Consider the following 27,180-nt stretch of genomic DNA (forward strand, 5'->3'; position numbering starts at 1 on the left):
GGTATCACTTGGTTTTGTACCTGGAACATGTTTGGTTGTTAATAATTGCCACTAACGGTGTTCCATACAGGGTTCATCCCTCTGTGTTGAGTTTATTTGTTGTTTCTTGTGTTTTGATCTTTGTGCATTGGCTTTTATTCCGATTTTACAGTTTGTCTTCAGTTTGTGTAAGTAAGATCTTTTTGTGTCCTGTTTTATTCCCTCTCTCTTCTAATTTATGTTTTTTAATCATCTTCATTTAGTTTTCCTGCTCATGTTGTTAATGAGCTCCTTTCATGATTAGCCCTCCTACAGGTCCTTCTCAAAATATTAGCATATTGTGATAAAGTTAATTATTTTCCATAATGTCATGATGAAAATTTAACATTCATATATTTTAAATTCATTGCACACTAACTGAAATATTTCAGGTCTTTTATTGTCTTAATACAGATGATTTTGGCATACAGCTCATGAAAACCCAAAATTCCTATCTCACAAAATTAGTATATTTCATCCGACCAATAAAAGAAAAGTGTTTTTAATACAAAAAACGTCAACCATCAAATAATCATGTACAGTTATGCACTCAATACTTGGTCGGGAATCCTTTTGCAGAAATGACTGCTTCAATGCGGCGTGGCATGGAGGCAATCAGCCTGTGGCACTGCTGAGGTCTTATGGAGGCCCAGGATGCTTCGATAGCGGCCTTTAGCTCATCCAGAGTGTTGGGTCTTGAGTCTCTCAACGTTCTCTTCACAATATCCCACAGATTCTCTATGGGGTTCAGGTCAGGAGAGTTGGCAGGCCAATTGAGCACAGTGATACCATGGTCAGTAAACCATTTACCAGTGGTTTTGGCACTGTGAGCAGGTGCCAGGTCGTGCTGAAAAATGAAATCTTCATCTCCATAAAGCTTTTAAGCAGATGGAAGCATGAAGTGCTCCAAAATCTCCTGATAGCTAGCTGCATTGACCCTGCCCTTGATAAAACACAGTGGACCAACACCAGCAGCTGACACGGCACCCCAGACCATCACTGACTGTGGGTACTTGACACTGGACTTCTGGCATTTTGGCATTTCCTTCTCCCCAGTCTTCCTCCAGACTCTGGCACCTTGATTTCCGAATGACATGCAGAATTTGCTTTCATCCGAAAAAAGTACTTTGGACCACTGAGCAACAGTCCAGTGCTGCTTTTCTGTAGCCCAGGTCAGGCGCTTCTGCCGCTGTTTATGGTTCAAAAGTGGCTTGACCTGGGGAATGCGGCACCTGTAGCCCATTTTCTGCACACGCCTGTGCACGGTGGCTCTGGATGTTTCTACTCCAGACTCAGTCCACTGCTTCCGCAGGTCCCCCAAGGTCTGGAATCGGCCCTTCTCCACAATCTTCCTCAGGGTCCGGTCACCTCTTCTCGTTGTGCAGCGTTTTCTGCCACACTTTTTCCTTCCCACAGACTTCCCACTGAGGTGCCTTGATACAGCACTCTGGGAACAGCCTATTCTTTCAGAAATTTCTTTCTGTGTCTTACCCTCTTGCTTGAGGGTGTCAATAGTGGCCTTCTGGAGAGCAGTCAGGTCGGCAGTCTTACCCATGATTGGGGTTTTGTGTGATGAACCAGGCTGGGAGTTTTAAAGGCCTCAGGAATCTTTTGCAGGTGTTTAGAGTTAACTTGTTTATTCAGATGATTAGGTTCATAGCTCGTTTAGAGACCCTTTTAATGATATGCTAATTTTGTGAGATAGGAAATTTGGGTTTTCATGAGCTGTATGCCAAAATCATCCGTATTAAGACAATAAAAGACCTGAAATATTTCAGTTAGTGTGCAATGAATCTAAAATATATGAATGTTCAATTTTCATCAAGACATTATGGAAAATAATGAACTTTATCACAATATGCTAATATTTTGAGAAGGACCTGTATTTACCTATAGAGAATGTCAACATTGGTTATCCTGCTTTGATGTATACTTAGATTTAATATTCAGTTAATTACCTACATTCAAAGTAGCTGTCATAATCATAGAGGAAGTTTTACAGTTTTACAGTTTGAAAATACCAAAGAGATTATTGGCTCTAAATATAGATATGGATAAGTGGTTCAGAATGATGAGAGTATCTCAACATCGTATGAACAGTTTGTACAGAGAAATTTGTATGTTTCATATGTGATTAAATAATAATAAACTTTTTCTCAGCCAGTCTTTTTGTATTGCTCTTCCTTTTCATCCCCATTCTGGTCCCTAACTTTCCGCAGTGAGCACATCAAATTTGTCGTTCAGTCTGAGTGGAGTTTTAGTTACCACATTGCTGCCAGTATGAATTATACCTAACAGATCTTCCTCTATTGAAAAGAAAAAAAAATGTATATACACATCTATGGTAACTCTGGTCTTTCCTGGGATCTATTAAATATTTCCGCTTCAATCACTGGATCAGAAAAAAAGCCACTCTGCTGTAGATTTCTGTGGAGAATGTTTATTTTTCATTTGCTTTTTTTTGAGTATTTGAAAAATGTTTTTAAAGAGACTTAGATATATAAAATATAGTATTTCTTGCTGTTCTTTTATGTAGCTCCACTCCTTCCACAGCTCTGCAATACTGGTGGACATGTGTGGGATCTGCCTCTAGAGCTGTTGCTATGGTGAGGCAACCTGGCGTAAATTGTGAAGAGACATTACATTTTTGAGAAATGGGGTAGTATACCCAGAAAGCCTATTGCTGGACAGCATGGAGGAAAAACAACAGCCTGCAAACTTTTCTGTTTCACTGTTTTTTGCAGTTCTGCTCTTTCTGAAGTAACATTTGGAATCTAAAAGCTGTTGCCATTTAGCTTCGAGATGGTTTTACTTTGCTCTTGAAGGGAGCCTGCAGTAGGCTGTTTATAAGATTGATATTAATGCTAACGCTTGTAAATTGTTTCAAATATTTTAGTTCAGCATCACCATTAAAAGAGTGATAAGTGACTCTCCTTGGGTAGCCAAGCCATCAGTGTTTGATTTTATTTCACCAGAAAATCCTCCAAGCATCCTTTTTTGCCTGTTTAAATGTGAGGCAAGATTTAAGGAAGTCCTGCTGTCATCATACACAACTGACTGACAACTTGCAGCAGCCGATGTGTGGGTAAGTGTTCTTCTCTGTGGCATAAAGCCGGATTCACGCTGAGCCGTTAATTGCCGTGGTTGAAAAAATTATTTCATCTTAAACATACCAGACAAACCTTTGGTCATGAGCTTCAATCAGTCTGTGGTCATTCAGTGTGACAGGTTCACAGAGAGCCCATTTTGCACTCTCAAGACCAAAGATGGCATAAGAAAAGTATCAAGCAGTGTCCAAAATATTCTGGAAAAAATGTGAGGTGTGACTGCTGCTGCAACTAATGTCTTATTATTGTCCACCCTTTCCTTCTCCTCAACCCTCTTTTAGACGTTGAATCTGATAATTAGAACATCAAGAACAGATTATGCTGGACTGATATCTATGATGTGTTTGTGATGTGATCTTTCTGTGGCAAGAATCCATTGGTTCTTACAACTTACTTGTTACTTTTGAAGGTTTTCTAATATTGAGCTTACAGTTTGGAATGTACCTGTTCTTCATTATTTCTCAAATTGCACAGTGTCATCCATTGGCCATCCAGCATATTTTGGCTGGACTTCAGACAGTTCTGTGTAAAATTTTGAAGTATTCAGGATTATGTTTTTTATATCTATCGCATACAATTATAAAATGTGGCTTATTTAGGACCACATGCCGACCTAAAAAAATTGCACTACTTGCACCTTTATATATTTTCATCTGCTCTCTGTGCCTATCATCTGTTTAGAGGACAGTCGCAAGGGAATAAAGGGATGCCTGCTGCATCTGAAATTTGGTTCGACAAATAGATGATCATGACTGCAGTTGGCCTTCCATTACACGTCTAAGATTGCTCTGCTGGCCAACATTCTAATCAAATGCTCTTCTTGTCCTGTGAGGTTGTGGTAGGTTGGTAGCTGGAGGATTACTTCAACCCCATGTTAGAGGTTTTGTCCTTGTATTTTTTTGTATATTTTTTTATCAAAAGATCTTAGTTCACTTGCCTGAAGCATTTCAATGATTAATTTGAAAGACTGCCGTACAGTTTACTGATCCTTTTCTACATTTGCTTTCATAGTTCCCACAGATAATAAACACAGACTTGTGTTTGCAGTTGTCCATAGTAGACAGGTGTGAGGTGGCACATTAACCTTTATTGTGCATGTGTACAAATACAGAAGACACTGAAACCCAAAGAAGCTGCATGAGTTCTGCATTTAATTGGACTGTACTCAAAGTGATTGCATTGCAGGCCTGTCAGCTTTATGTGTTTCTGCAGTGGACCTGTCCTGGCTGTACCCCGCCTCCCACCTACTGACTGATGGGGTGGGCTCCAGGCCTTCGTATAACCATAAACAAATTAAGCTAACTTTGATATTGAATGTATCGATCACATTTTTATCTATCTTCCTGTAGACAGATTTAAAAATTTTTTTTTAAAGTTGCTGTGCAACCATGTATTATCAAATTACAAAACATCGAGATCACAGTGACAGGTAGGTCAAAGGCTCAAAAATTGTATTCAATTATGTTTATTTATATATTTCCTTTAATTTGAGGACATTTATTAAGTACTTTATAAGACAAAAAATGTATATACAAAAACAGACAATGAGATCAATCCAAACATATAGACACTTTAATTTAATTAACTCAATTTAATTACACGCTTCCTAATTTGATCCTAGTTATAATACAGTGCAGTCAAATTCTGTTCAAAATGGCAAGTTCCGTCCACGCAATAATCTACTGACTTTACAGCAATCTCTCCTCTTGAACAAGCATGAGGTGACAGTGGTTAATCCCATCAAGTTGTTTAACAAAAACATGTTGTAGCCTTGACTGGTATGATCCCATCATCAGCTGTTTTTTTTTTTCTGCAATGATTCAGTGTCTCCAATATATTTTGTCACACTTGCACAACCAGAGAATGGCAGAAAAAATACTTTGTCACTCTGTATGATGCTGTTATGAAGTATTTTTTTGTATTTCTGTGCTTTTGTTCTGGTACTCCATGATTTCTGATAAATGGTTGTTGCTTTCATATTAAACATTTAAAACATTTGTACTAATGTAATGTACCAGCTGTAATTTTGACATTGACTACAACCTCAGAAGATTTGGTTGCTCTCTCTTAAACAGCTGTACCACATTATAAATACAGCCTGTGAACAGATAAACAGCGAGAAAACATTGACTAAATGGCTAAAAACCACATGTATGATTGTTCCTTCATCAATCCAGGACACATTTCTACTCTGATAACTCACACACATACAAAGCAAATAATGAATGTGATGAAAGCCTGTTAATGTCATTTTCACTGCCACAGTGGAACAAAGCAGTGAATGTTTAACTTCCTCTCTTAGTAGAATAATAATACTCTTAAAATACTGTTACTGTCCAAGCTGTCTAAAATTAAAGAGATCTTTAAAAAGTGGAGCAGTATTGAAAAACACAATCTGACACTGTACTTTTCAGTCACTAATCTTTACTCTTAGTTCCAGCTGTATGTTTGCTGTGAACTGAAATGCTCCCATGTCAAGTTGCTGTTATTATATGGCAGGGAATGTAAGTTTTTTGCTGTTGCACAGCACCGCCATGTGTCCATGACCAGTTACTGCAAATGTTTCCGTAATTGCTCACTGGCACCCCACCTCAGGTTGAGAAAAATACATTTTTGTTGCTCCTCACTGCTGCAACACAGTGATGAACGCTGCAGGCACAGCTAGATGGTAATTAATCATAGCTGTGGCAGCTGACAGCGCAGTAATGCACGTGGTTGTGCATTTTTATTTAGCCCTTAGGTAGAGGTTATGGTCACGGCTAACTGGTTAGTTTTTAGATGTTCAATGTCAGCTGTTGCCAGGAGAATGAACCTCCAGTCAGTGTGACTTACAGGGAGAGATGTCAGCCTCCTCACAGAGATGCTGAGTTAGGATGTGACGTGAGCAACACTTGCTCACACTCGCTCACATCTATCCCACAGCCTCTACCCATTTGCATATCCATTCGGCTCTGACAACATTCATTAGCTCTGGTTACTCATAAAAGAGTCAGAATAATATTGGTAGTTTTATTTTTAGAGAACATGTTATGCACTTAAGCATTGTAGGTAGTCTGATTGGTGTTTTGATTAGGTAAAATCAGTCACAAACTGGAAATCTTCATTTTTTTAGTCATTTCTTTCTGCTGTTTGCCAAAAATGAATTGTTTTAATGGATTTACTGGGAGGTTTCCAGTCTCACGATGATGTCTTTGTGTGGCGCTGCCAGCATTAATTAAGATGAAAAAGACAAGTAGGAGCAGAAAGGGTGAGTCACATGTATAAAATCCTCTAAAAATAGATGCAGGACTCACTGTACAGCACCAGACAAGACGACGCTATCGCTTCCTCTCTCCTGTCTGTTTTGTCAGTGAGGTGTTAAGTATGTTCATGCGTCAATTTGTGTGGGATGTAGTTGTATCCTTTGAACTAATGAAAGGAGATAAGCGTAAATACAGTAAGATTGTAATTCTCGCTGGCGGTAATGACACCCGGTTACGTCAATCGGAGGTCACCAAAGTTAGTGTTGCTTCGGTGTGTAAGTTTGCCAAAGCAATGTCGGACTCCGTCATTTTCTCTGGTCCCCTCCCTGATCTGACCAGTGACGACATGTTTAGCCGCATGTTGTCATTTAACCGCTGGCTGTCTACGTGGTGTCCAGAAAACGATGTGGGCTACATTGATAATTGGCGAACATTTTGGGGAATCGTGGTCTGATCCGGAGAGACGGCATCCACCCCACTTTGGATGGTGCAGATCTTCTTTCTAGGAATCTGGCCGAATTTGTTAGTTCTCCAAAACTCTGAAAACCCAGGGTTCAGACCAGGAAGCAGGGTCGTAGTTTAATACTCCTCTCTGCAGCTTCTGTACTGCTACCCAGCCATTACCCTATTAAGACAGTGTCTCGCCCATGGCCAAAATTGAATAGATAAAAAAATAATCTAAAAGGAGGAAATCAGGAAAATCTAATAAAAATAAACACAACTCAGACTAAAAATTAAAATAAAACAATAAATGTGGCTTACTAAACATAAGATCTCTCTCTTCAAAGACATTGGTAGTTAGTGACCTGATTTGGGACAATCAGATTGATTTATTTTGCCTCACAGAAACCTGGCTGCAGCAAGAGGATTATGTTACTATAAATGAGTCAACTCCTACTAATTATTTAAATTTTCACATTCCTCAAAATACTGGGCAAGGAGGAGGAGTAGCAACCATCTTTCAGTCCGATTTATTGATTAGTCCCAGACCAATCAATAGCTACAACTCTTTAGAATATTTAATCATTTGTTTTCCTCATCCAAATTGCAAAGCACTAAAACCACTGTTTCTGTTTCTGTTTGTTGTTTTGTACCGTCCACCAGGCCCTTACTCTCAATTTTTAGATCAGTTTTCAGACCTTTTATCTGATTTAGTGTTAAATACAGATACGGTTATTATAGTGGGTGATTTTAACATTCATGTTGACATTGAAAGTGATAGCCTAAATATAGCCTTTAATGCTGTCTTGACTCAATTGGCTTTGCTCAAAACATTAACAAACCTACCCACCTTTGTCTTCATTCTCTGGACCTTGTGCTGATATATGGCATTGAGTGTAAAGACATAACAATATTTTCTCATAACCTTGTCCTGTCTGACCATTTTTTAATAACCTTTGAGTTTAATTTAACCAAGTACTCCACACCTGAAAGAAAATTTCATTATAGTAGATCATTATCAGACAATGCTGTAACAACCTTTAAAGAATCTGTTCCACTTTTAATTTCCTCATTATCACAGAAAAACACAGTGGGGGGCAATAATTTTGTTTCTTCCCCTTCACAAATTGATTCTCTTGTTCATAGTGTTACTTCATCATTGCATGGTGCATTAGACAATGCAGCCCCCTTGAAAAAAAAGGTAATTATTCATAGGAGGCTGGCTCCCTGGTTTAACTCATACGTACTTTAAAGCACAATGTTAGAAAATTGGAGAGAAAATGGCGCTCTACACACCTAGAGGATTCCTACTTAATGTGGAAAAATAGCCTACTGTTGTATAAAAAGATACTTCACCAAGCCAGAACAGGTTATTTCTCATCATTAATAAAAGAGAACAAGAATAATTCTAGGTTTCTCTTTAGTACAGTTGCTAAACTTACACAGAGTCATAGCTATGTTGAGGCATCCATTCCCTTAGCTCTCAGCAGTCATGACTTTATGGGATTCTTCTTAAATAAAATTGATTCTATAAAAAATAAAATATCTTACATACTCCCGAAGATGATAACATCATCCTCAGCAAGTGAGACAACATTGGAAATAACTGTAGAACCTGATCTCTGTTTGGACTGTTTTGATCCTGTGGAGCTTCCTGAGTTATCAGATATATTAGCTTCATCTAAACCTTCAACTTGTATGTTAGACCCAATCCTAACCAAATTATTTAAGGAAGTGTTCCCTCTGATTACCAGCCCCATTTTAGATATGATTAATCTATCCTTAGTAAATGGATATTTACCACAAGCTTTTAAGGTAGCTGTAATTAAACCTTTACTCAAGAAACCTTTGCTTGATCGAGAAGACTTGAAAAATTACAGACCTATATCCAATCTTCCATTCTTATCTAAAATTCTTGAGAAAATAGTTGTTAATCAAATGTGTGAGCATTTACACAGCAATGACTTGTTTGAAGAGTTTCAGTCAGGTTTCAGAGCTCATCATAGCACTGAAACAGCTCTGCTGAAAGTCACTAATGATATTCTTATGGCCCCAGATAATGGACTTGTGTCTGTACTTGTCCTCTTAGATCTCAGTGCTGCATTTGATACAGTCGATCACAATGTTCTCTTAGAAAGGCTGGAATATGCTGTAGGGATCAGGGGAACAGCGCTAGGCTGGTTTAAATCTTATCTGTCTGACAGATTCCAGTTTGTTCATGTAAATGATAAATCATCGTTAAACTCCATGGTTAATTGTGGAGTACCACAGGGTTCACTACTTGGGCCAATTCACTTTACTATATATATGTTTCCAATAGGTCAAATTATCAGGCAGCATAGGATAAAATTTCACTGTTACGCTGATGATACTCAGCTTTACTTATCCATAAATCCTGATGAGCCCAACCAGTTAGATAGACTACAAGCATGTCTTGAAGACATAAAAACTTGGATGACTTTAAATGTTTTGCTTCTAAATTCAGACAAGACAGAAGTTGTTGTCTTTGTACCGGAGTCTTTAAAAAAGAAACTGCTTAGTCAATCACTTAACCTGGATGGCATTAAATTGACCTCCAGTAATAAAGTGAAAAACCTTGGTGTTATTTTTGACCAGGACATGTCATTTAAATCCCATATTAAACAGGTTTCTAGGATTTCCTTATTTCTCCTCCGGAACATTGCCAAAATTAGAAATATCCTTTCCAGGACGCTGAAAAACTAGTCCATGCATTTGTTACTTCAAGGCTGGACTATTGTAATTATTTACTATCAGGATGTCCACAAAATGCAGTTAAAAGCCTTCAGCTGATTCAAAATGCTGCAGCAAGAGTTCTGATGAAAATTAAAAAGATAGATCATATTTCTCCTATTTTAGCTTCCCTTCATTGTTAAATCCAGAATAGAATTTAAAATTATCCTCCTCACATATAAAGCCCTTAATGATCAAGCTCCATCATACATCAGAGATCTGATTGGTCCATATATTCCTAACAGAGCACTTCATTCTCAGACTGCAGGTTTATAGAGACTCTAGAAGTAGAATGGGAGACAGATCCTTTAGTTATCAGGCTCCTCTCCTGTGGAACCAGCTCCCGGTTTTAGTCTGTGAGGCAGACACCCTGTCTACTTTTAAGGCTAGGCTTAAAACTTTCCTTTTTGATAAAGCTTATAGTTAGAGTGGCTTAGGTTATCCTGAGCCATCTCTGTAGTTATGCTGCTATAGGCTTAGGCTGCTGGAGGACATAATGACCACTTCACTCTCTTCGCTACATTCTCACACTACTCTCCAATTTTGCATTATATGCTGTTATTTCAGTTTTTAACTTCTTTTTCTCTCTCTTTTCTCTTCCTAGAAGCTACACCTGGCCTGACTCTGTGTCTACCTGTGACACCTTCCTGGAGGGAGGCATCGTCCAAGCATCTGCTGCCAACAACTTTATGCTCACCTTCTACAGATGATCTCCTTGGCTCTGTCTTTCAGTGTTTAACCCTTTCTCTTTCCTAGATATAGCAATTGACTGAGCTTTTACTATAACTAATTGTATGTGCTCTATTTCAGACTCTAACCTTAAAAACTTGCTCAGAGTTTATCTGTCCTTTCTTTCTAGAGGAAATCACTAAAGGAGCTATATCCATTAACATTTACTTTTCCTTCCCATAGAAAGTACTCCTAGATCACTGCTTCTGTGTTCTTTTTGTGTCTCTGCTCTGTTCTCTCAAACCCCCAGTCGGTCGTTGCAGATGGCCAGTCACACTGAGCCTGCTTCTGATGGAGGTTTCTTTCTGTTAAAAGGGAGTTTCTCCACTCTACTGTCGCTACATGCATGCTCAGTATGAGGGATTGCTGCAAAGTCAACGCCAGTGACTGTCCACTGTCGCTACATGCTCATCCAGGAGGAGTGAACACTACAAGTCTCTGACTCGATGCACTGTTCAATGGTTAAGATTAATTGGAATGTATGTACTTGACTTTGTGAAGTGCTTTGAGATGACATGTGTTGTGAATTGGCACTATATAAATAAACTGAACTGAAACTGAATTGAATAGATAATGTGTTCTTAATGGTGAAGAGAAACGTTCTCCATTATAAAAAAGGGCATACAATTAGTCCCTGCAACTAAAAGAGTTTAAAAGTCTTAATGCAAGTTTAAGCAGCAATTTGTCTGTATAAATCAAGAGTAATCTGAATAAACATAGAGAGACCTTTAAAGATAAGTCGTCGTTCTATAGTGGATTTTGTGCCTCTGGTTAGACAAAGATGTTCGGTGTGCCGCCTCAGTCTGTTGCCCCTGGATACGAGTGGTTTCTAAATGCGAGCAGCAGTTTAACAACAGATTAGATTAGAACAGAGAATGTTTACAATATTACAATATTAACTAAAAGATCAAGTTAATTCATGTAACATGGTCTAATTGCTTTTAATTAAAACAAAAAAAGCTATGATCATTCATACTGCTGCTGAAACAACACAATATAGAGAATATTCTATTGTTACAGAATTTATAATTATAAAGAACATTATGCTATTCATACATTGCAACTACATGTTTTAAACAGTCAGTCAGTCATTTTCTACCGCTTATTCCATAGTGGGTCACGGGGGAGCTGGTGCCTATGCCTAGCAGTCTATGGGCAGGAGGCAGGGTACACCCTGGACAAGTCACCAGTCCATCGCAGGGCAACACACAAACAACCAAGCACACACTCATTCATACACCTAAGGGCAATTTAGAATGACCAATTAACCTAACAGGCATGTCTTTGGACTGTGTGAGGAAGCCAGAGTACCCGGTAAGAACCCACACATGCACGGGGAGAACATACAAACTCCATGCAGAAAGACCCCAGGCCAGGAAATGAACCCAGGACCTTCTTGCTGCAAGGCAACAGTGCTACCAACTGCGCCACCGCAGCCCATGTGTTAAACAATAATACCTTAATAAGGATGATGGGTGGTGGTCCTTTCCACACCATTTCTGTAGACAACATATTTCCAAACAGGCAGCCTTTCTTGTAAGCTAGAGAAAAGTGGAGCAGTTTACAGCCAAGATGCAGCAGCAGGTTGGGAAGGGGCATCTTCTATAAAATGGTCACTCTCACACTCTCTTTGGCTTCTTATTAAAGGGACTTTAAACTGAATGAATTGTATCCTGCTCCAGGCTAATAAGGTGTTTGCTTACTTGTTTTTAGGAGTTTGAACTTGAAACTAATTTTAATAAAATTTTATTTTTCAGAAGATTAACAAGATATACTGTTTATATTTAGCTAGTGCAGTAACCTTGCCTTGTAGAAACCTTACACTTATAAAAACACAGCAGCCAGGCACCTGCTAAAGTAACCCAGCTAAAAGCATATCTGAAGTACATGTTCTTGTTATTAACAAGTCCACCTGAAATAACACAAACCTTAGGTTTATAAGGGGTTTAAATCTGACAGAGAAGCTGTGGCATGACCAAAGAAATAGGCCAGTTATTGCAAATGCTTGATAGCAGTTGTTGCCACCGTGGGAGGCTCTTCTGGACATCATTCAGATGTGGGTCAACACTAAGTCACATTTCTGTGCATTTTCAAACTATCTAATAGATCATGAGAATAACAATAAAATGCTTCTTACTTTGCAGTTTCTGTTTCGTATTAGACATTGTATACAGACACTATGAACTTTATTGGAACAAACATTGCATAGCCCACCTTTATCATACATTTCCTTTATCTTACTTTTAGCTGTTTTTTTTACAAGAACTAATACCTGCAGAAGTCTATCTAGAAGTGTTCAAACATGTGCTTTTCTTTGTGCTGATTTATAAGCAAGCTGTATACTGAATTTACCTACACACAGACATGAAGCTGCGTTATTGAATGGGGAAACAGAGAGGAACTTTGGTGTGTTAAAGCAGTCCATCTGGTTGTCTCAGTGGGATTCTGGGAGGCGCTTTCATCCAGCGTGACATTTTCTAATCCAAATCATGTTTTATGCATGCCCTCAGCTGGTCACTGTGCAGTGCCATGCAGGGATTTATGTTGATACAAGAACCGTGCGTGTGTGTGTATATTTGTATGTCTTTGTGCACATGAGGCTGCAAGTCAGTCACTCTCTGAAGTTAGTTTTCTGCAATGAATTCAAACATAATTATATCTAAGGTGCACGATTGTCTTCAAACAGTCTAATTTGATGGATCAGTGCAATAAAGGAACTGATTGTTGAAATGTAATGCTAGATAAGAATTATTAGGTCATTCTCCTCTTTTTCTGTTCATGCATGAATCCACACCCTTTTCTGTCTTTGAAGCTGTTAGATTTAATTTTCACTTCCACTCCCTAATGAGTTTCTATTTGAATAGAGAATTGACAGCTGTGCCTAAAATAAAGACAGTAGACCAAGGATATTGTTTCTCCAACATACAGTTGAAATCAGAAATTTACATAACTACATAAAAAAGACAAACGTTTTCTCTTACAGTCAGTATAAATATACAGACATTTAAATCAGTATAAATCTTTTCTGTTAGGTCAGTTTGATTTAGCAAAAGGATTTCTGTTTGCTATATTTCAAGTTTAAAGTTATTCCCTAGTGACCCGTCCAAGGTGTACACCCTTGCCCTCTGACTGCTGTAGATAGACACTAGCTCCCCTTAAACCCTGCTATGATAAGTAGGTGTAGACGATGGGTGGATAAATACCGAAAATAATTAGAGAGAGCATTCAGTATGATTCCCTTTCAAATTGAATGACTTGAGTAAAACATTTTAGGTATCTGTCCACAAAATTCCCCAATAGTTAACTGGAATTTTAGTCCATTTCTAAGGACTGGTGTAATGGAGTCAGGTTTGTAGGCCCAGCTTCCTCACACAAACCTTTGGCAGCATGATTAGCATCTCTGTCCAGACTGGACAGACTGGCTGATGTTTCAGTATTTCCATATAATATTTTTTTTTCATGATGCTCTTTATTTTGTGAAGTGCACCAGTTGATCCACCAGCAAAAGACCCACACACACCATGATGCTGCCACCCTTGTACCTCACTGTTGAGACTCAGGCTTACAATTCCCTCCCTTTTTCCTTTGAAGGTGACTTAAATTTTAGTTTATTCAGACCAAATGACATGTTTGTCCCTAAAGTTCATATGCACACTGTAATCTGGCTTTTTATGTTATCTTTGGAGTAATGGCTTCTTTGTCACTGAGTGGCCTTTCAGTTTATACAGGCACTGGGCTCCTTTTGCATCTTTACAAGGTCTTTTGATTTTGTTGTAATTAAACCTATGAAAAGCTTACAAAACCATTACATCATCATCTGGGCTTTCATTAATTGCACAGTAATCTTGGTGTATGTAAACTTCTGTATTTGAAGAAATTTCTTCCTCTCATTATTCTGGTAATTAGCAAATAGAAATAAGATTTTTAATCCTAACTGAACAAAAACAGGAGACGTTTGGTGTGATTTATTACCAGACAGCGAAAAAAAAAAAGGTTATGTATTTTGATATAATAAATTTTAATGTAAATATCTGGTTTCTGGTTTCAACTGCATTATTACTCCTAAACCTTCTTTGAATAGCTGCGAATTCTACATGCAGTAAATAATTTTGAAGTCGCCTAATTGTGACTAAACTTTCTTGTGTAGACCGAGGAAGCTCGATTGCTGAGTCTTATCACAGTTTCCTCAACGCAAATTTTTCTGACAATAGGAGGGAAGGAAAGCTTCCTTGCCTTTTGCAGCGAGTTTTTAATCAGTTTTCCTCAGTTAAAGCTCAACGCAATTTCTGTTTGCACATTGTATTTTTCGTCTGCCGATCATGCATTTAAGTCAAAGTCCTTGAAGGCTTTTCTATAGGAAATCCTATAAAGTCAAAATGTTTTCCTCAGTTAGCTGGTGGATAACATTTTGAGTCAATAAAACTTGTTGTCTAGCAAACTTGATAAGGCCATCTTTACTGGCATGCTACAGACTCTATTATAGTTTTCTTATTTCTTATATACTTCAATGTCTAAAACCGGGCCCTTTGTGGAAAGAAAACAAACAAACACACACACACACACACACACACGCACACGCACACACACACACACACACACACACACACACACACACACACACACACACACACACACACACATACACACACACACACACACTCTTGTTTTGCCATGCGTTGACTCTCATTGACGTCCATTGATTTTCAACCCTTTCTATGCCCTAACCCTGACAATGACCCTGAACCTAACCATTACCAGTGCATGCCTAACCCTAACCTTAACCTAAACTCAATTCACACCTTAGTCCTAAACCTAACCGTTAGCAAAATAGGTCGTGAGGACCAGCAAAATGTCCTCACTTTGGTACAAATGGTCCTCAATTTGATGGTGATATCGGAAAATAGGTTCTCACTGTGATGCCAAGACAGGAACACAAACACACACACAAACACACACACACATACACACATACACACACACACACACACACACACACACAGTCGAGCCTGTGTAAGTGTACAAAACCTTTTATTTCTGTTCAACATCGAGTTACAATTTTTCAAAAGATGTTGCACCATCTATTCCACTGTAAGCGAATCTCTCTTTTGTTGCTCAGCTGTTTTATGTCTGTGCATAATTTAACAGGCGAGCATTATTAAATACCATCCATCTTCTCAGTTCTGATGCAGCCAGGGTTCTCTCTGCTTCCACAAACCTGATCCCCTGGCTTTACTCCAGGCTGAAGGGCAGCAGCTCCTGTGAGTGACATGACGTAATTTGGATTCAGTCAGTGACTCACTCTTTAGCTGAGTCCTAATAGGGTCACCTCTGTTGTTTAGTGATAAACATGTATACCTTTAAGAACTCCTTCAAGACTGTTAGAAAACCAGTTCTTTTTACTGCCTCATGAAGCTCATCGAGAGTATGCCAAGAGTATGCAAAGCAGTAATCAATAAGATTTTTTTTTTTTTGAAGAAATTAACTCCTCTGGCCATCCCTATACTGCAGTAAGGCAGTATAGGGATGGTTCATGGGTCTAGCATGCAAGTATATACTGGAATATAAGTCAGCTATATAACTCACTCTTTGCTGCATGGCCTTAAGTAATTACGTTTGATTGTGTGAAACAGCATAGAATAATCCCAGAATAGCAAAGAAATATATTTAAAGAAGTATATGCAATACTGTGCAAACCCCTCATTTCTTTATATTGGGCCTAAATGAAACAATTCTCCTGCAATCTGTCACGTGGTAGTGATCAGTGGTTCCATGCTTTCTGAAGGTCTTTTAGAAATTCAGTTTGGACTTTGGGTGCTGTTTTTTTCAGTCTCAGTCCAGTGGCTGACCATTTTCAGAGGAAGCTTTTTTGTTTGCTTCTTAATCCATTCAGTTCTTATCTATGACTCAGTCATGAATCATGGTTTGAAAAAAGCTGCTAAACTCAAGAGCTGAATCAGGATTCTCTACACATCACAGATAATCTAGTAACAACACAGATTTATACTGAACCTGAAGCATTGTCTTTCACCAACAGCGGGTCAAAAAAACACCTAGAGATATATATCAGGTGTGGGCATAAAGGACAGTGACAGTGCCGCCACGTGGTAAAATTCAGTGCTGTGAAGTATTTGCCCTGCTTCAGATTTTTTTTTTCTTTCTTTTTTTGTGATATTTACATGTTTCAGGTCATCAAACTAATAGCAATGTGAGACTAAGACAGCCTGAGTGCATACAAAAAGCATTTTTTCCTAATGATTATTTCATTTACATCTCTGTAGAGGAATTGATTTAAGTCTGGAATCTGACTTGGCTATTCCAAAACTTGTATTCATTTTTTTAGGCATTAAGATGTAAACTAGAACATTTCGGAAGAAATTTAGACGGGGCCTGCCTCTTGGTGCGTGCTTCTGGGACCACAAAGTTTCTCTGGCCGTTATTTAAAAATCATTATGTATGCAATAATCACCTTAAAAAATTACTAGTAACTCTGGAAGACTGAGGCTTTTATTTTGAAATTTTCAGTAAGCCTTATTTTAAATGGGCAACACTGGGTGAGCTCCAACATTAATGTGAAGCCCAGTCCTGAAATGATCTATTGTTTAAAATGCAAAGGCTTTTATTTTGTAGAGCATGTTTTGTTTTATTTTGAAAGTCCAGCATGGTTGTACTTTCAGGTCTGGGTTAGTTGCATTGGTTAAATAGAATCCGCTTGCTATTTAAAAATCATTTTCTATGCTCTTGTGAGCTCACAAAATCCATAGTAACTATGGGGGGTTGAGGCTTTTATTTTGAAAGTTTCAGTAGGCTTTATTTTAAAAGGCCAACATGGTCCTATTTCCAATACTGGGTGAGCTCCAAGAGTAGTGTGAAGCCCACTCCTGCAATCATCTATTGTTTAAAGGCTTTTATTTTGTAGAGCATGTTTTGTCTTATTTTGAAAATCAAGCATGGTTGTCCTTTCAGGTCTGGGTTATTTCTATTAGTTATATAGAACATGCTTGCTATTCTAAAACCATTGTGTATGTTATTATAAGCTTTAAATAATCAATAGTAAGCATGGAGGGTTGATGAAAGAAATTGCCCTTTAGGGTCAATCACTGTTGTCTGGGTGTTGGAACAGCACAACATGGCCGCCATGTAGTTGCCTCCTATGAAGATGGTCAAAGGCTTAGGGGTCGGGTCAGGTTTAAGCCATAGAAATGACTGAAAATTAATGAAAGTCAATGCAAAGTCCTCAGAAAGATAGTAATCCATGCATGTGTGTGTCGGTGTGTGTGTGTGTGTGGGTGTGTGTCCCAGTGTGAGACACAGAGAGGCAGAAAGAAAGACAGAATCACATCCAGACATATACAGTAGGAGATACACAGAGCTATAAATAGAACAGTGAGGAATGAATCAGCCAATCAGCAAAGAGCGTCAGTGTAACTTGACACCTGCTGTTTCTCACTCACGCAGCACCTCACTCTGTGTCTCCCCTGGTCTAGGCATTATAACATGGAGGCGCATGCTCCCGAACGACTGGCCATAACTCGGAAACCGTAGGGGCGATCGATGTCATTCTTGGACCGTTTTTATCAGAACGGACAGGGGATTGAGAATATTAACACATTTTTGTTGAAAATATAATAATAAAGGCACAACACTGGGTGAAAAGAGTAGGAAAATGGAAAAAAAGACAAAAATGCCTGAACATGCTCCCGAACAAAGTCTAATATCTGGGAAACCGTACATGGTATTTGAAATTTTTTTAAACTGTGGGTGACAGCTATCCCTTGTCCCCAATCATGGAGATTTTCATAGCTCTATGTCATTCACAGTATAAAATAGGATTATGGAAATAAATGGTGTCACTCATGGATTACAGGTCAAGCTCTCATTGAAAATACATGGGAGAAGGCCAACAGAAATCTAATGACTCTTGGCGATCGAGGGTGTTTTGACAGAAAACTATGAGACTTTGAACAATTTTGAAGTTATTGTGTGAAAGCAGAGGCCCGGCCCTACAAACTGACGGAAAATTGTGACTTTAGAGCGAAATCTGTGGCCGTGAGTGCCAGTTAAAACTAATTTTTCCTTAAAAAATCCCCTCTTTCTACGCTGTAGTAACTGCCATCTCCACTGTTAGAGTGTGATTTTCTCGCAAACTTTGTGTCGCTTGGAGTCTAATTTTAGAGAAACCGTAGGAGTTATCAACAAACTGTTTTCATTTCTGAAGAGCCGGCGGATTTTTCTACAAACTGAAAGTCAAACTGTGTTTCTAGGTGTAAGTATGGCGATACAGCAAAGCCTCAAAAACAGTGAATTTTGAGGATTCCTCCGCCCTGACTCCATTCATTCCTATGGGGGATTTTGGGGGGTGGTTTTTCGTAAATTACGTCGCCATTGTAAGTCGAAACGCCAATAAAAGTAATAGCACACCTCCCGGGACCGAGCCGGACGTTTTGATGTATATATTGTGGGGGTGCGCGCTGCGGTTCGGGCCGCATTAAGTGGATAGTTTTTGACCAGGTGAATAGTAATAGGTGCCTGCTATGCAATGCTTCGCAATGCACTGCTCTCCTATGCATTGCTATGGCAGGCCCCAATTAATTTGTTACTTATCTGTTCTCGAATTTACTAACATCAATAATTTTTCAGCCTACTCTATGTGGTCAGGTCCTGAGAAAGGGTGGTCCCTACCAATAAGAAGTAATCCACAGTAGACACTGTGTTGCTGTGGATGGTGAGGAGAGGGAGTAATAGGGGTAATTCTCCAGAAGTCCACCATCACCTCCACAGTACGGAGCAGGTTAAGCTCCACGTGGTTACGACTGCACCAGTGGACCAGCCAAACCACACCCTGGCCCTGTCCCAATACCCACAATACATCCTACGTCCCTCTATGAAGTGTGTACTTTCTACATTTGCACGTAGGGGTTGAAGTGCGCAGGTTACAAGCGTGCAAAATTGTAGAATTGGGACAGCAGGGCATTACATCATCGACTTGCATCTCTGCACCATAACTGCAACATCAAAAAGGGTGGGAACCGGTGCTGTTTTCGCAGTCTTGCTGCTAAAAAAGGAGGCTTATACACCAGACTCTCGCCATACCAGTGTTTGTTTGAAAGGTAACTTCAGTGTTATGGACTACTGACTGCCCAGATTCACTCTGAAGCCAGTGGTATCTTAAAATGTTGAGCCTGGAAAACCAGTAAACAACATATATTTGTCAGCTTGCTGAATAAAGTTTACGCAGTTCTTACTATTCTAATTTGATGGCTGATTACATTGATGGTTGTAATTGTTTTTTGCTCAGAACGTCATCTGCAGCAGTGAATTGTGCGTGATATACTTCGGCGAAGTCCGCTTATATGTGGGCTTCGCCAAAGTATGGATTGAGGGCACAAAGGGGGCGGGGCTAAGGACCACTCTGGAGAATTGGGACACTCTACGCACTCGAACCCATCAACTGGAACGTGAAATTCAGGGACACAAGGGTGGGAGTGCAAGTATTGGGACAGGGCCTTGTCTGTACACGGGCTCATTGCCATCTTGGGTCAGACTGATAACAGTGGTGTCATCTGTAAACATCAGAAGTTTCACAGATGGGTCCCTTGAGGTTCAGCCATATTTGGAGACGTGCAGCTGGGATATGGTCCTTGTTCCAGAGCAGATGACCCTCAGCCTCACCTGCTGTTGCCTGTCCACTGACAGGTGACAGTGAGCACAGTGATCTGCGTTAGCTTCTGTTGGAGGATGCCTGGGTTGATGGTGCTGAAGGCAGAGCTGAAGTCCACAGAATGGATCCTGGCGAAGATAAACCTTTGTACTCCATAATACAGAGAACCACTGTCATAGATAAGAAAAGAAACACAAAATAACATGTATGGTGTAAACAGACTTTCTCGATTCAGCAGGTTGTGCATATGTGAATATAAGAGGGTTGTCTACAATGATTTCAGTAGATTAACATATACTTATTAGCATTTAATGCACACGGATGGAAAGGTCGCTCATCAGTTGGTACATCTGCGGTTTCGCTGGTGAGACTGCTGTGTTATTAAAGCTGTGGGCTGTGCAGCTGTGTTTCAATCATTTTGACTTAGACAGGCAGAAATAAGCCAGATATCCATTTTCACATCAGTGTTTCTTTATGCCAGGTCCATTATTATAATTAATGGTCCTGCTGGCCTCTTGTTACCAACAGTAAAATGCCTCTGAGAAAACTGGACAAAATGTAGGCCTGGAAAAATTTAATTTGTCAAGGGGATCTTATCGTTTTGTTGTTTCATGCTGGCTGTTAGCCCACAGGGGCAGAAATAAAAGTAGGGAGAACAATAAGTTAAGTTAGTTAGTCTTCCACCCACTCTCAATTCTCTTACAACTGCAGCCAAACTTCAAAGACTTTCCTTCACCATTAAATGTTAAGGAGGCTGCTGAGCTTGACTAACAATGGCATACAGGTTATTGCCTGCATCTATTTCTTCACCACAGCTCCCTAGTGTTTTAATCTGTATCAGGTATAATTTTATATAAAATTCCACCCTTTGGTAATACAGCTGCCCATCTATTTGCCATACAGTGCTGTGTTGGGTAAGGTTGCATTTGCATGCATCCATCTGCTCTACAGTAGTGGCTGCCATAAAAACTGACTAAAAATGCCATTAGGAATACAACTAAGAGTTCGAGCTGCTCTCCTGGTGTCCACAATCAGATTTTAACATTTAAATTAAATCTTCTAAAAGCACATACTACAATGCACACTCAGTCCATACACCTACTGGACAAGAGCTGTTTTGGTAACAAAAGAGAAGGCTTATTTGTTCTAAAAAGTTGATCAATGGATCGCTGTAAACTACAAATGTCAGACAGATTTAATTACCAGAACTAACTTAACCTTTTATCTGTGTTAGAGTCATATGTTCGTTCCGTCGTCTCTTATACCCGCTTTACCATGATTTGGCTCTGCAGGGGCCTGTAGCCCATTTCAACTCCAATGACAAATTAAGTATACCTTGACTAAACCTTCTGTCAATCATTTTTGCCAGCTTGAACACATAAATCATGCACATTTATACTCAACCCTTAGATCTAATTTAGAAGCACAAATCTAACATATACTTAAAACATAAATTGGAAATACCCCTGGCAGATTTAGCTTTAGGTCTTTTCATTTTACCGTTTTATTTGACTGGAAATAATATTACAGTTTTGAAGTCCTGACTTGAATTTTAAAGAAGAAATGTGACTGGAGATAAAGATCAACTAATGACAGCAAGGAGGTCTTAACAGAACAGAGTCTTTAGTAATAAGCCCAGCAATATGTTTAAGGATTTAGAGGGGGAAATTTGTGCAGTTTTCACACATTTGGTTTTTATTCCGTTTTAGGGTTCAGCTGGCTTTCACACCTGTTTTAATTTCCTGCCTGTTAAATTTGACAATCAGCCTGTCAAGGTGCGGTGTTGGTGTGGACCAAAGTGCAGACAAGGGCTTGGATGCAGCATCTCAAAAAAGCAGTCTTCCGCTTTATTTAAAGGATTCCAAAAAACATAATGACAACACTGCAGGTACAAACATGAGTGAATCCAAAACTTACATGTGTACTCATTGCAGGAACGAAGCAAACACCGAACTAAGTACTGGTGTAGTGAACAGGCAGAACTGAGTATAGACAAACAGAGGAACCAGCAGGGAACAATGAAACAAAACCAACTAATATGCAGAGAGAGAACAAAGGCAGGTAATCAAAGGAACTAAGGACAAGTGAGGCAAGGAGGCAGGAAGGCAGAGGGAACAGGTGAACCTAATAAAACCAAAGCATGAGGAGAGAGACTAAAGACAAGTAATTAACAAGATACCGAGCAAACCAAAAACAAAACTATAAACAAAGATAAATAAAACATAAGAATCAAGGATAAACATGAACTGAAGGAAACTGAGAAACTGGAGGGAACACAACAACCTAAGCACTTAGCAAAACAGAAACCATAAGGAAACCCAGACTACAAAAGTAAAGAAACCTTAGTAAACAATAACTAGAGCTAACCTATAAAGGAGAGGATGGGAACCAAAGAAGAACTAGAGGAACAAAGCTAAGAAGAACTGGAGAATAAAGGAAACTTAAATTGAGTAATAACTAAAAAGGGGAAAACAAATGACGATAGGAGTAACAGAAAGGAAAGTAATAAATGAGAGTGTAAGGGAACCAGAGAATTAAGAGAAATAATAATAATAATCATAAGGAAACCATTCTAAGAAAATAAACAGGAAAGCAACGCCAAGGGAAATAGGAGAGCAAACTGGGGGGCAGAATATAACCCAAAACAGAAACCACAACTAACATGAATACAAAACACAAGTAAGAACATCTAACTAAAAGGTAAACAAAAACACAAAACCACAAACAGAGTACAAAACATCACATCCTGACACAGCCACTAGACTCGATAAGTGATGTTTGATTTTAAGCATTGATAAATAACTGGGGTAAAATGAAGAATGCTTTCTAAATGAGCCATCTTAAGGTGCATTTATCTGGATCTGCACCTGACTTGCACTCTGACCTTGAAAAAAAGGGACTTTGCGATGTAAGATGTAGCTCAGCTGTTTTAAGTGATTTGTGCCCAAACGTGAATGCACTTGTTAGGCATCAAAACTATGAATTAACACATGTGGAATTATATACTGAACACAAAAGTGTGAAACAACTGAAAATATGTCTTATATTCTAGGTTCTTCAAAGTAGCCACCTTTTGCTTTGATTACTGCTCCGCACACTCTTGGCATTCTGTTGATGAGCTTCAAGAGGTAGTCACCTGAAATGGTTTTCACTTCACAGGTGTGGGATTTCAAGCCTTATAAATGGGGTTGGGACCATCAGTTGTGTTGTGCAGGAGGTGGATACAGCACACAGCTGATAGTCCTACTGAATAGACTGTTGGAATTTGTATTATGGCAAGAAAAAAGAAGCTAAGTAAAGAAAAACGAGTGGCCATCATTACTTTAAGAAATGAAGGTCAGTCAGTCTGAAAAATTGGGAAAACTTTGAAAGTGTCCCCAAGTGCAGTCGCGAAATCCATCAAGCGCTACAAAGAAACTGGCTCACATGAGGACCGCCCCAGGAAAGGAACACCAAGAGTCACCTCTGTTCCGGACGATAAGTTCATCCTAGTCACCAGCCTCAGAAATCCCAGGTTAACAGCAGCTCGGATTAGAGAACAGGTCAATGCCACACAGAGTTCTAGCAGCAGACACATCTCTAGAACAACTGTTAAGAGGAGACTGTGTGAATCAGGCCTTCATGGTAAAATAGCTGCTAGGAAACAACTGCTGAGGACAGGCAACAAGCAGAAGAGACTTGTTTGGGCTAAAGAACACAAAGAATGGACATTAGACCAGTGGAAATCTGTGCTTTGGTCTGATGAGTCCAAATTTGAGATCTTTGGTTCCAACCACCGTGTCTTTTGCGGCGCAGAAGGTGAACGGATGGACTCTACATGCCTGGTTAACACCGTGAAGCATGGAGGAGGAGGTGTAATGGTGTGGGGGTGCTTTGCTGGTGACACTGTTGGGGATTTATTCAAAATTGAAGGCATACTGAACCAGCATGGCTACCACAGAATCTTGCAGCGGCATGCTATTCCATCCGGTTTGCGTTTAGTTGGACCATCGTTATTTTTCAACAGGACAATGACCCCAAACACACCTCCAGGCTGTGTAAGGGCTATTTGACCAAAAAGGAGAGTGATGGGGTGCTGCGCCAGATGACCTGGCCTCCACACTCACCGGACCTGAACCCAATCGAGATGGTTTGGGGTGAGCTGGACCACAGAGTGAAGGCAAATGGGCCAACAAGTGCTAAGCATCTCTGGGAACTTCTTCAAGACTGTTGGAAAACCATTTCAGGTGACTACCTCTTGAAGCTCATCAACAGAATGCCAAGAGTGTTCGGAGCAGTAATCAAAGCAAAAGGTGCTACTTTGAAGAACCTAGAATATAAGACATATTTTCAGTTGTTTCACACTTTCTTGTTCAGTATATAATTCCACATGTGTTAATTCATAGTTTTGATGCCTTCAGTGTGAAGCTACAATATTCATAGTCATGAAAATAAAGAAAACTCGTTGAATGAGAAGGGGTGTCCAAAATTCTGGTCTGTACTGTATATATATATATATACATATATATATATATAAATATATATACATATATATATATATAGATTTATGTAAAAAGATCTTGCTCCCTGAGGTTATTTAAAAAATAAACTGAACAGAGATCAATGCATGCCCATCACACAGTTACAATGAATTTGCTGGCTTTATAGACCTGACATGAATTGACTCCTTGTAATCCAGCGTCGTTGCAGGGAAGCTGTGAGGTTTAACTGCCTATAGATGGACTCCTGAATAACCCCGAGAGCACAGTAAGCGGTGTGTGTTTGTGTAGAGACAGTGAGGGGTGGCAGAGGGAGGGCGGAAGCAGATGTGTGCAGAGCGAGCTTCTGAGCTGTGGCACTATCACAGAGTGCCTTTGTCTAACTGTGGAAAGTGCTGAATTAAAGGCTGTTGGCACTGGTTGCCACACTCATATGCTAATGCTTCTTTGCTGCGAATAAATAAATTATGGCCCAGGAAACACATCCCAGCCCCTGCTTTACATGCTTTGTGCAGCACAGATAGGACACAAGAAAGATGCAGAGTGCAGAAAGAAAGGGTGGAGGGTAGTACTAGAATGAGTGGGTGGCACTGTATAGAAATAGCATGGTGGGATTTTTAAAGAAGCAAAGCAGAGGGCGATCTCTGCCCCCCTTTTGCTGTTGCTGCTGCAGGTGATGCTGCAAGACAGATAACGGGAATTTGATCGGGGCAAACAGGCAGAGAGCTGGATTTGGATTGGGAATAAAGAAGGGGAGGAGGGGGGATTTAAAGCAAAAGAAGCGGAGGGAGATTCGGACTACAGTGTAAGAGAGAGGGAAGAGAGCCAGCACAGAGCAAGGGAAGAGGTAGCGAATGGAAGAAGAGAAGAGGAGAGACATTGACTGGAGTCATACGCATGGTCAAGAAGAAACGGGTATTTCATGCGCTCGGCGTGCAGCCGTCTGAGTGGATTGTTAAAATTACCCACTGCTCTACAGTTAGAGGAGAGGCAAAGATACACAGGCAGGCTGGAAGCAGAGAGCTGAATGCAGAGGATGAACAGGAGATGTGGGCTCTGTGGCTGTGATCGCCGTGCTCAAACCTCATAGCCACTCTCGCTGGTTGTTGCAGGCCGTCAGCCTCGCAGGAAAGGCATCAGCAGTCAGTACAGAATGAGCTCCAAGTACTCCTCTGACTGGATTCCCTACAGGTACTGTAGCACGTTCTCGAGAGCACTCAAAAGGAACATCGCATTCATCTTATGAAGGAAAATATGTGTGTATCTGTGTGTGCATCGAGATGTGAGAGATGATTAGAATGATAAGAGGAATATAGTACTAAAATCAAATTAAGAGTGATGTAAATTGGACTGTGTTTAGTGAAAAATGTGTAACCTAGATGTATAATTTTATATCAGTATGAAATAAGTTAGAGAATACTGGTAAGAAAAATGTTTGCCTTTGTTTTCTGAGTGAACACGTCTCATTAAACTGTATTTTAGTTGGTGTGTCATGGATTTCAACTGCAGAACTACAGTCATGTATCCACATGATTTTTGGTTTATTTTGTGTAAGTTCCTTCCATTTTGCATAAAAATGTCTCTTGCGTGTTACATATGTACCACCTGGAGCTTTACTACTACATATGATGAACTCTTGACATTTGTCCACGATAACAAAATTATTTTCTTGCAAATAACAAACATATCGGAATCCTAATGAGCTTACAGCCTCCTGCTTTCAAAACTGTAGATGTTGTCATCATTTCAAGTGCAATATGAGTATGCTGACTCTGATTGAGGACCTATTGCCATGGTTTCCCCTGCTTGCTTTGATGCCATTGGCTTGTGGTTGCTATAAGATGCAAATACAATCTGTGTGTGACTTTATTGTGAATTTAAAATTACATGTACACCTGTCTTTAGATGATCACCATATAAAACAGCAACAACATACTCTTTTATTAACTTCTGTTCTCAACACACAAATTAAAGAGGAAACTGTTGCTGCAAAGCTGATGTTAACATTAATGTGGATTGTTTTTAAGCCGAGAGGTGTTCAAGTCTTCACTGAGCTTCATTTGAAGCTGCCACTAAAAAAATGCCATGCCCTCTGTGCAGAGGTTAAGGAAACAGCAGCCCTCTGTGGCTCAGTCCTCTCACACAAATACAGAGCACATGCATTCACAGAAATCAACAAAAGATGGATGCAGATCTGAAGTGCACAAAAAGAAACAGTCCTCGTTGCACAGTGGTTCTTCTCTGCTGGGAGCGAATTCACCAGATTAGCATTTTTAGCTTTGAAGGGCTAATTCTCTTACTCTGTATTTGTGAAGATGAACTCCCAGCTCACAAGGACAGAAGTGGAGAAACTGTTTTTGTGTCGAAAACATCCCTCCAGTCCTATTTTATTCTACATAATTCTTATCCAGTGTTGCTTTGTGAAAGAAATCATATTAAACAGCAAGCTTTATTAGTTTCCTTCTCTCCTTCAAGGTCAATTAACATATACGCTGTCCACATCAGATTTATTTTTTCCTTTACACCATCAAATTTCATGGCTGGCACCATGCAAATGAAAAATTAAGCCCTCTTTTGAGTCATGCAGAGACACATAATGTGTGAAAACTGGTGATGTAGGCTATTTTAAAGGTGTCTGGCTAGTCAAACTCCACTTTTTCAATTTAAATTTTAATGGATTCAGAATCAATATTTAAGTCCAAAATAACCAAATTGTAAATTTCAGGAGTTTAAATTCTAAATAAAATTTTCCATTG

At 39.5% G+C, this 27,180-nt stretch overlaps 1 protein-coding gene across 5 annotated transcripts in view; it reads left to right on the plus strand.

Moving 5' to 3' along the window:
* tub (TUB bipartite transcription factor) overlaps positions 1–27,180 on the plus strand; it is an 84,651-nt gene that overhangs the window by 18,519 nt on the left and 38,952 nt on the right. The window contains exon 1 of one of the 5 annotated variants that reach the window (XM_047363583.1): positions 25,034–25,615. The exons of the other annotated variants lie outside the window; for them this stretch is intronic. Within the exon in view, the coding sequence (XP_047219539.1) occupies positions 25,578–25,615 (38 nt within the window). The 5' untranslated portion in view covers positions 25,034–25,577. Of the gene's footprint in view, positions 1–25,033; positions 25,616–27,180 lie in introns of those variants that run through there. 5 annotated transcript variants of the gene reach the window in all.

This window comes from Girardinichthys multiradiatus, chromosome 4, assembly GCF_021462225.1.
Source record: "Girardinichthys multiradiatus isolate DD_20200921_A chromosome 4, DD_fGirMul_XY1, whole genome shotgun sequence".
NCBI classification, from domain to species: domain Eukaryota; kingdom Metazoa; phylum Chordata; class Actinopteri; order Cyprinodontiformes; family Goodeidae; genus Girardinichthys; species Girardinichthys multiradiatus.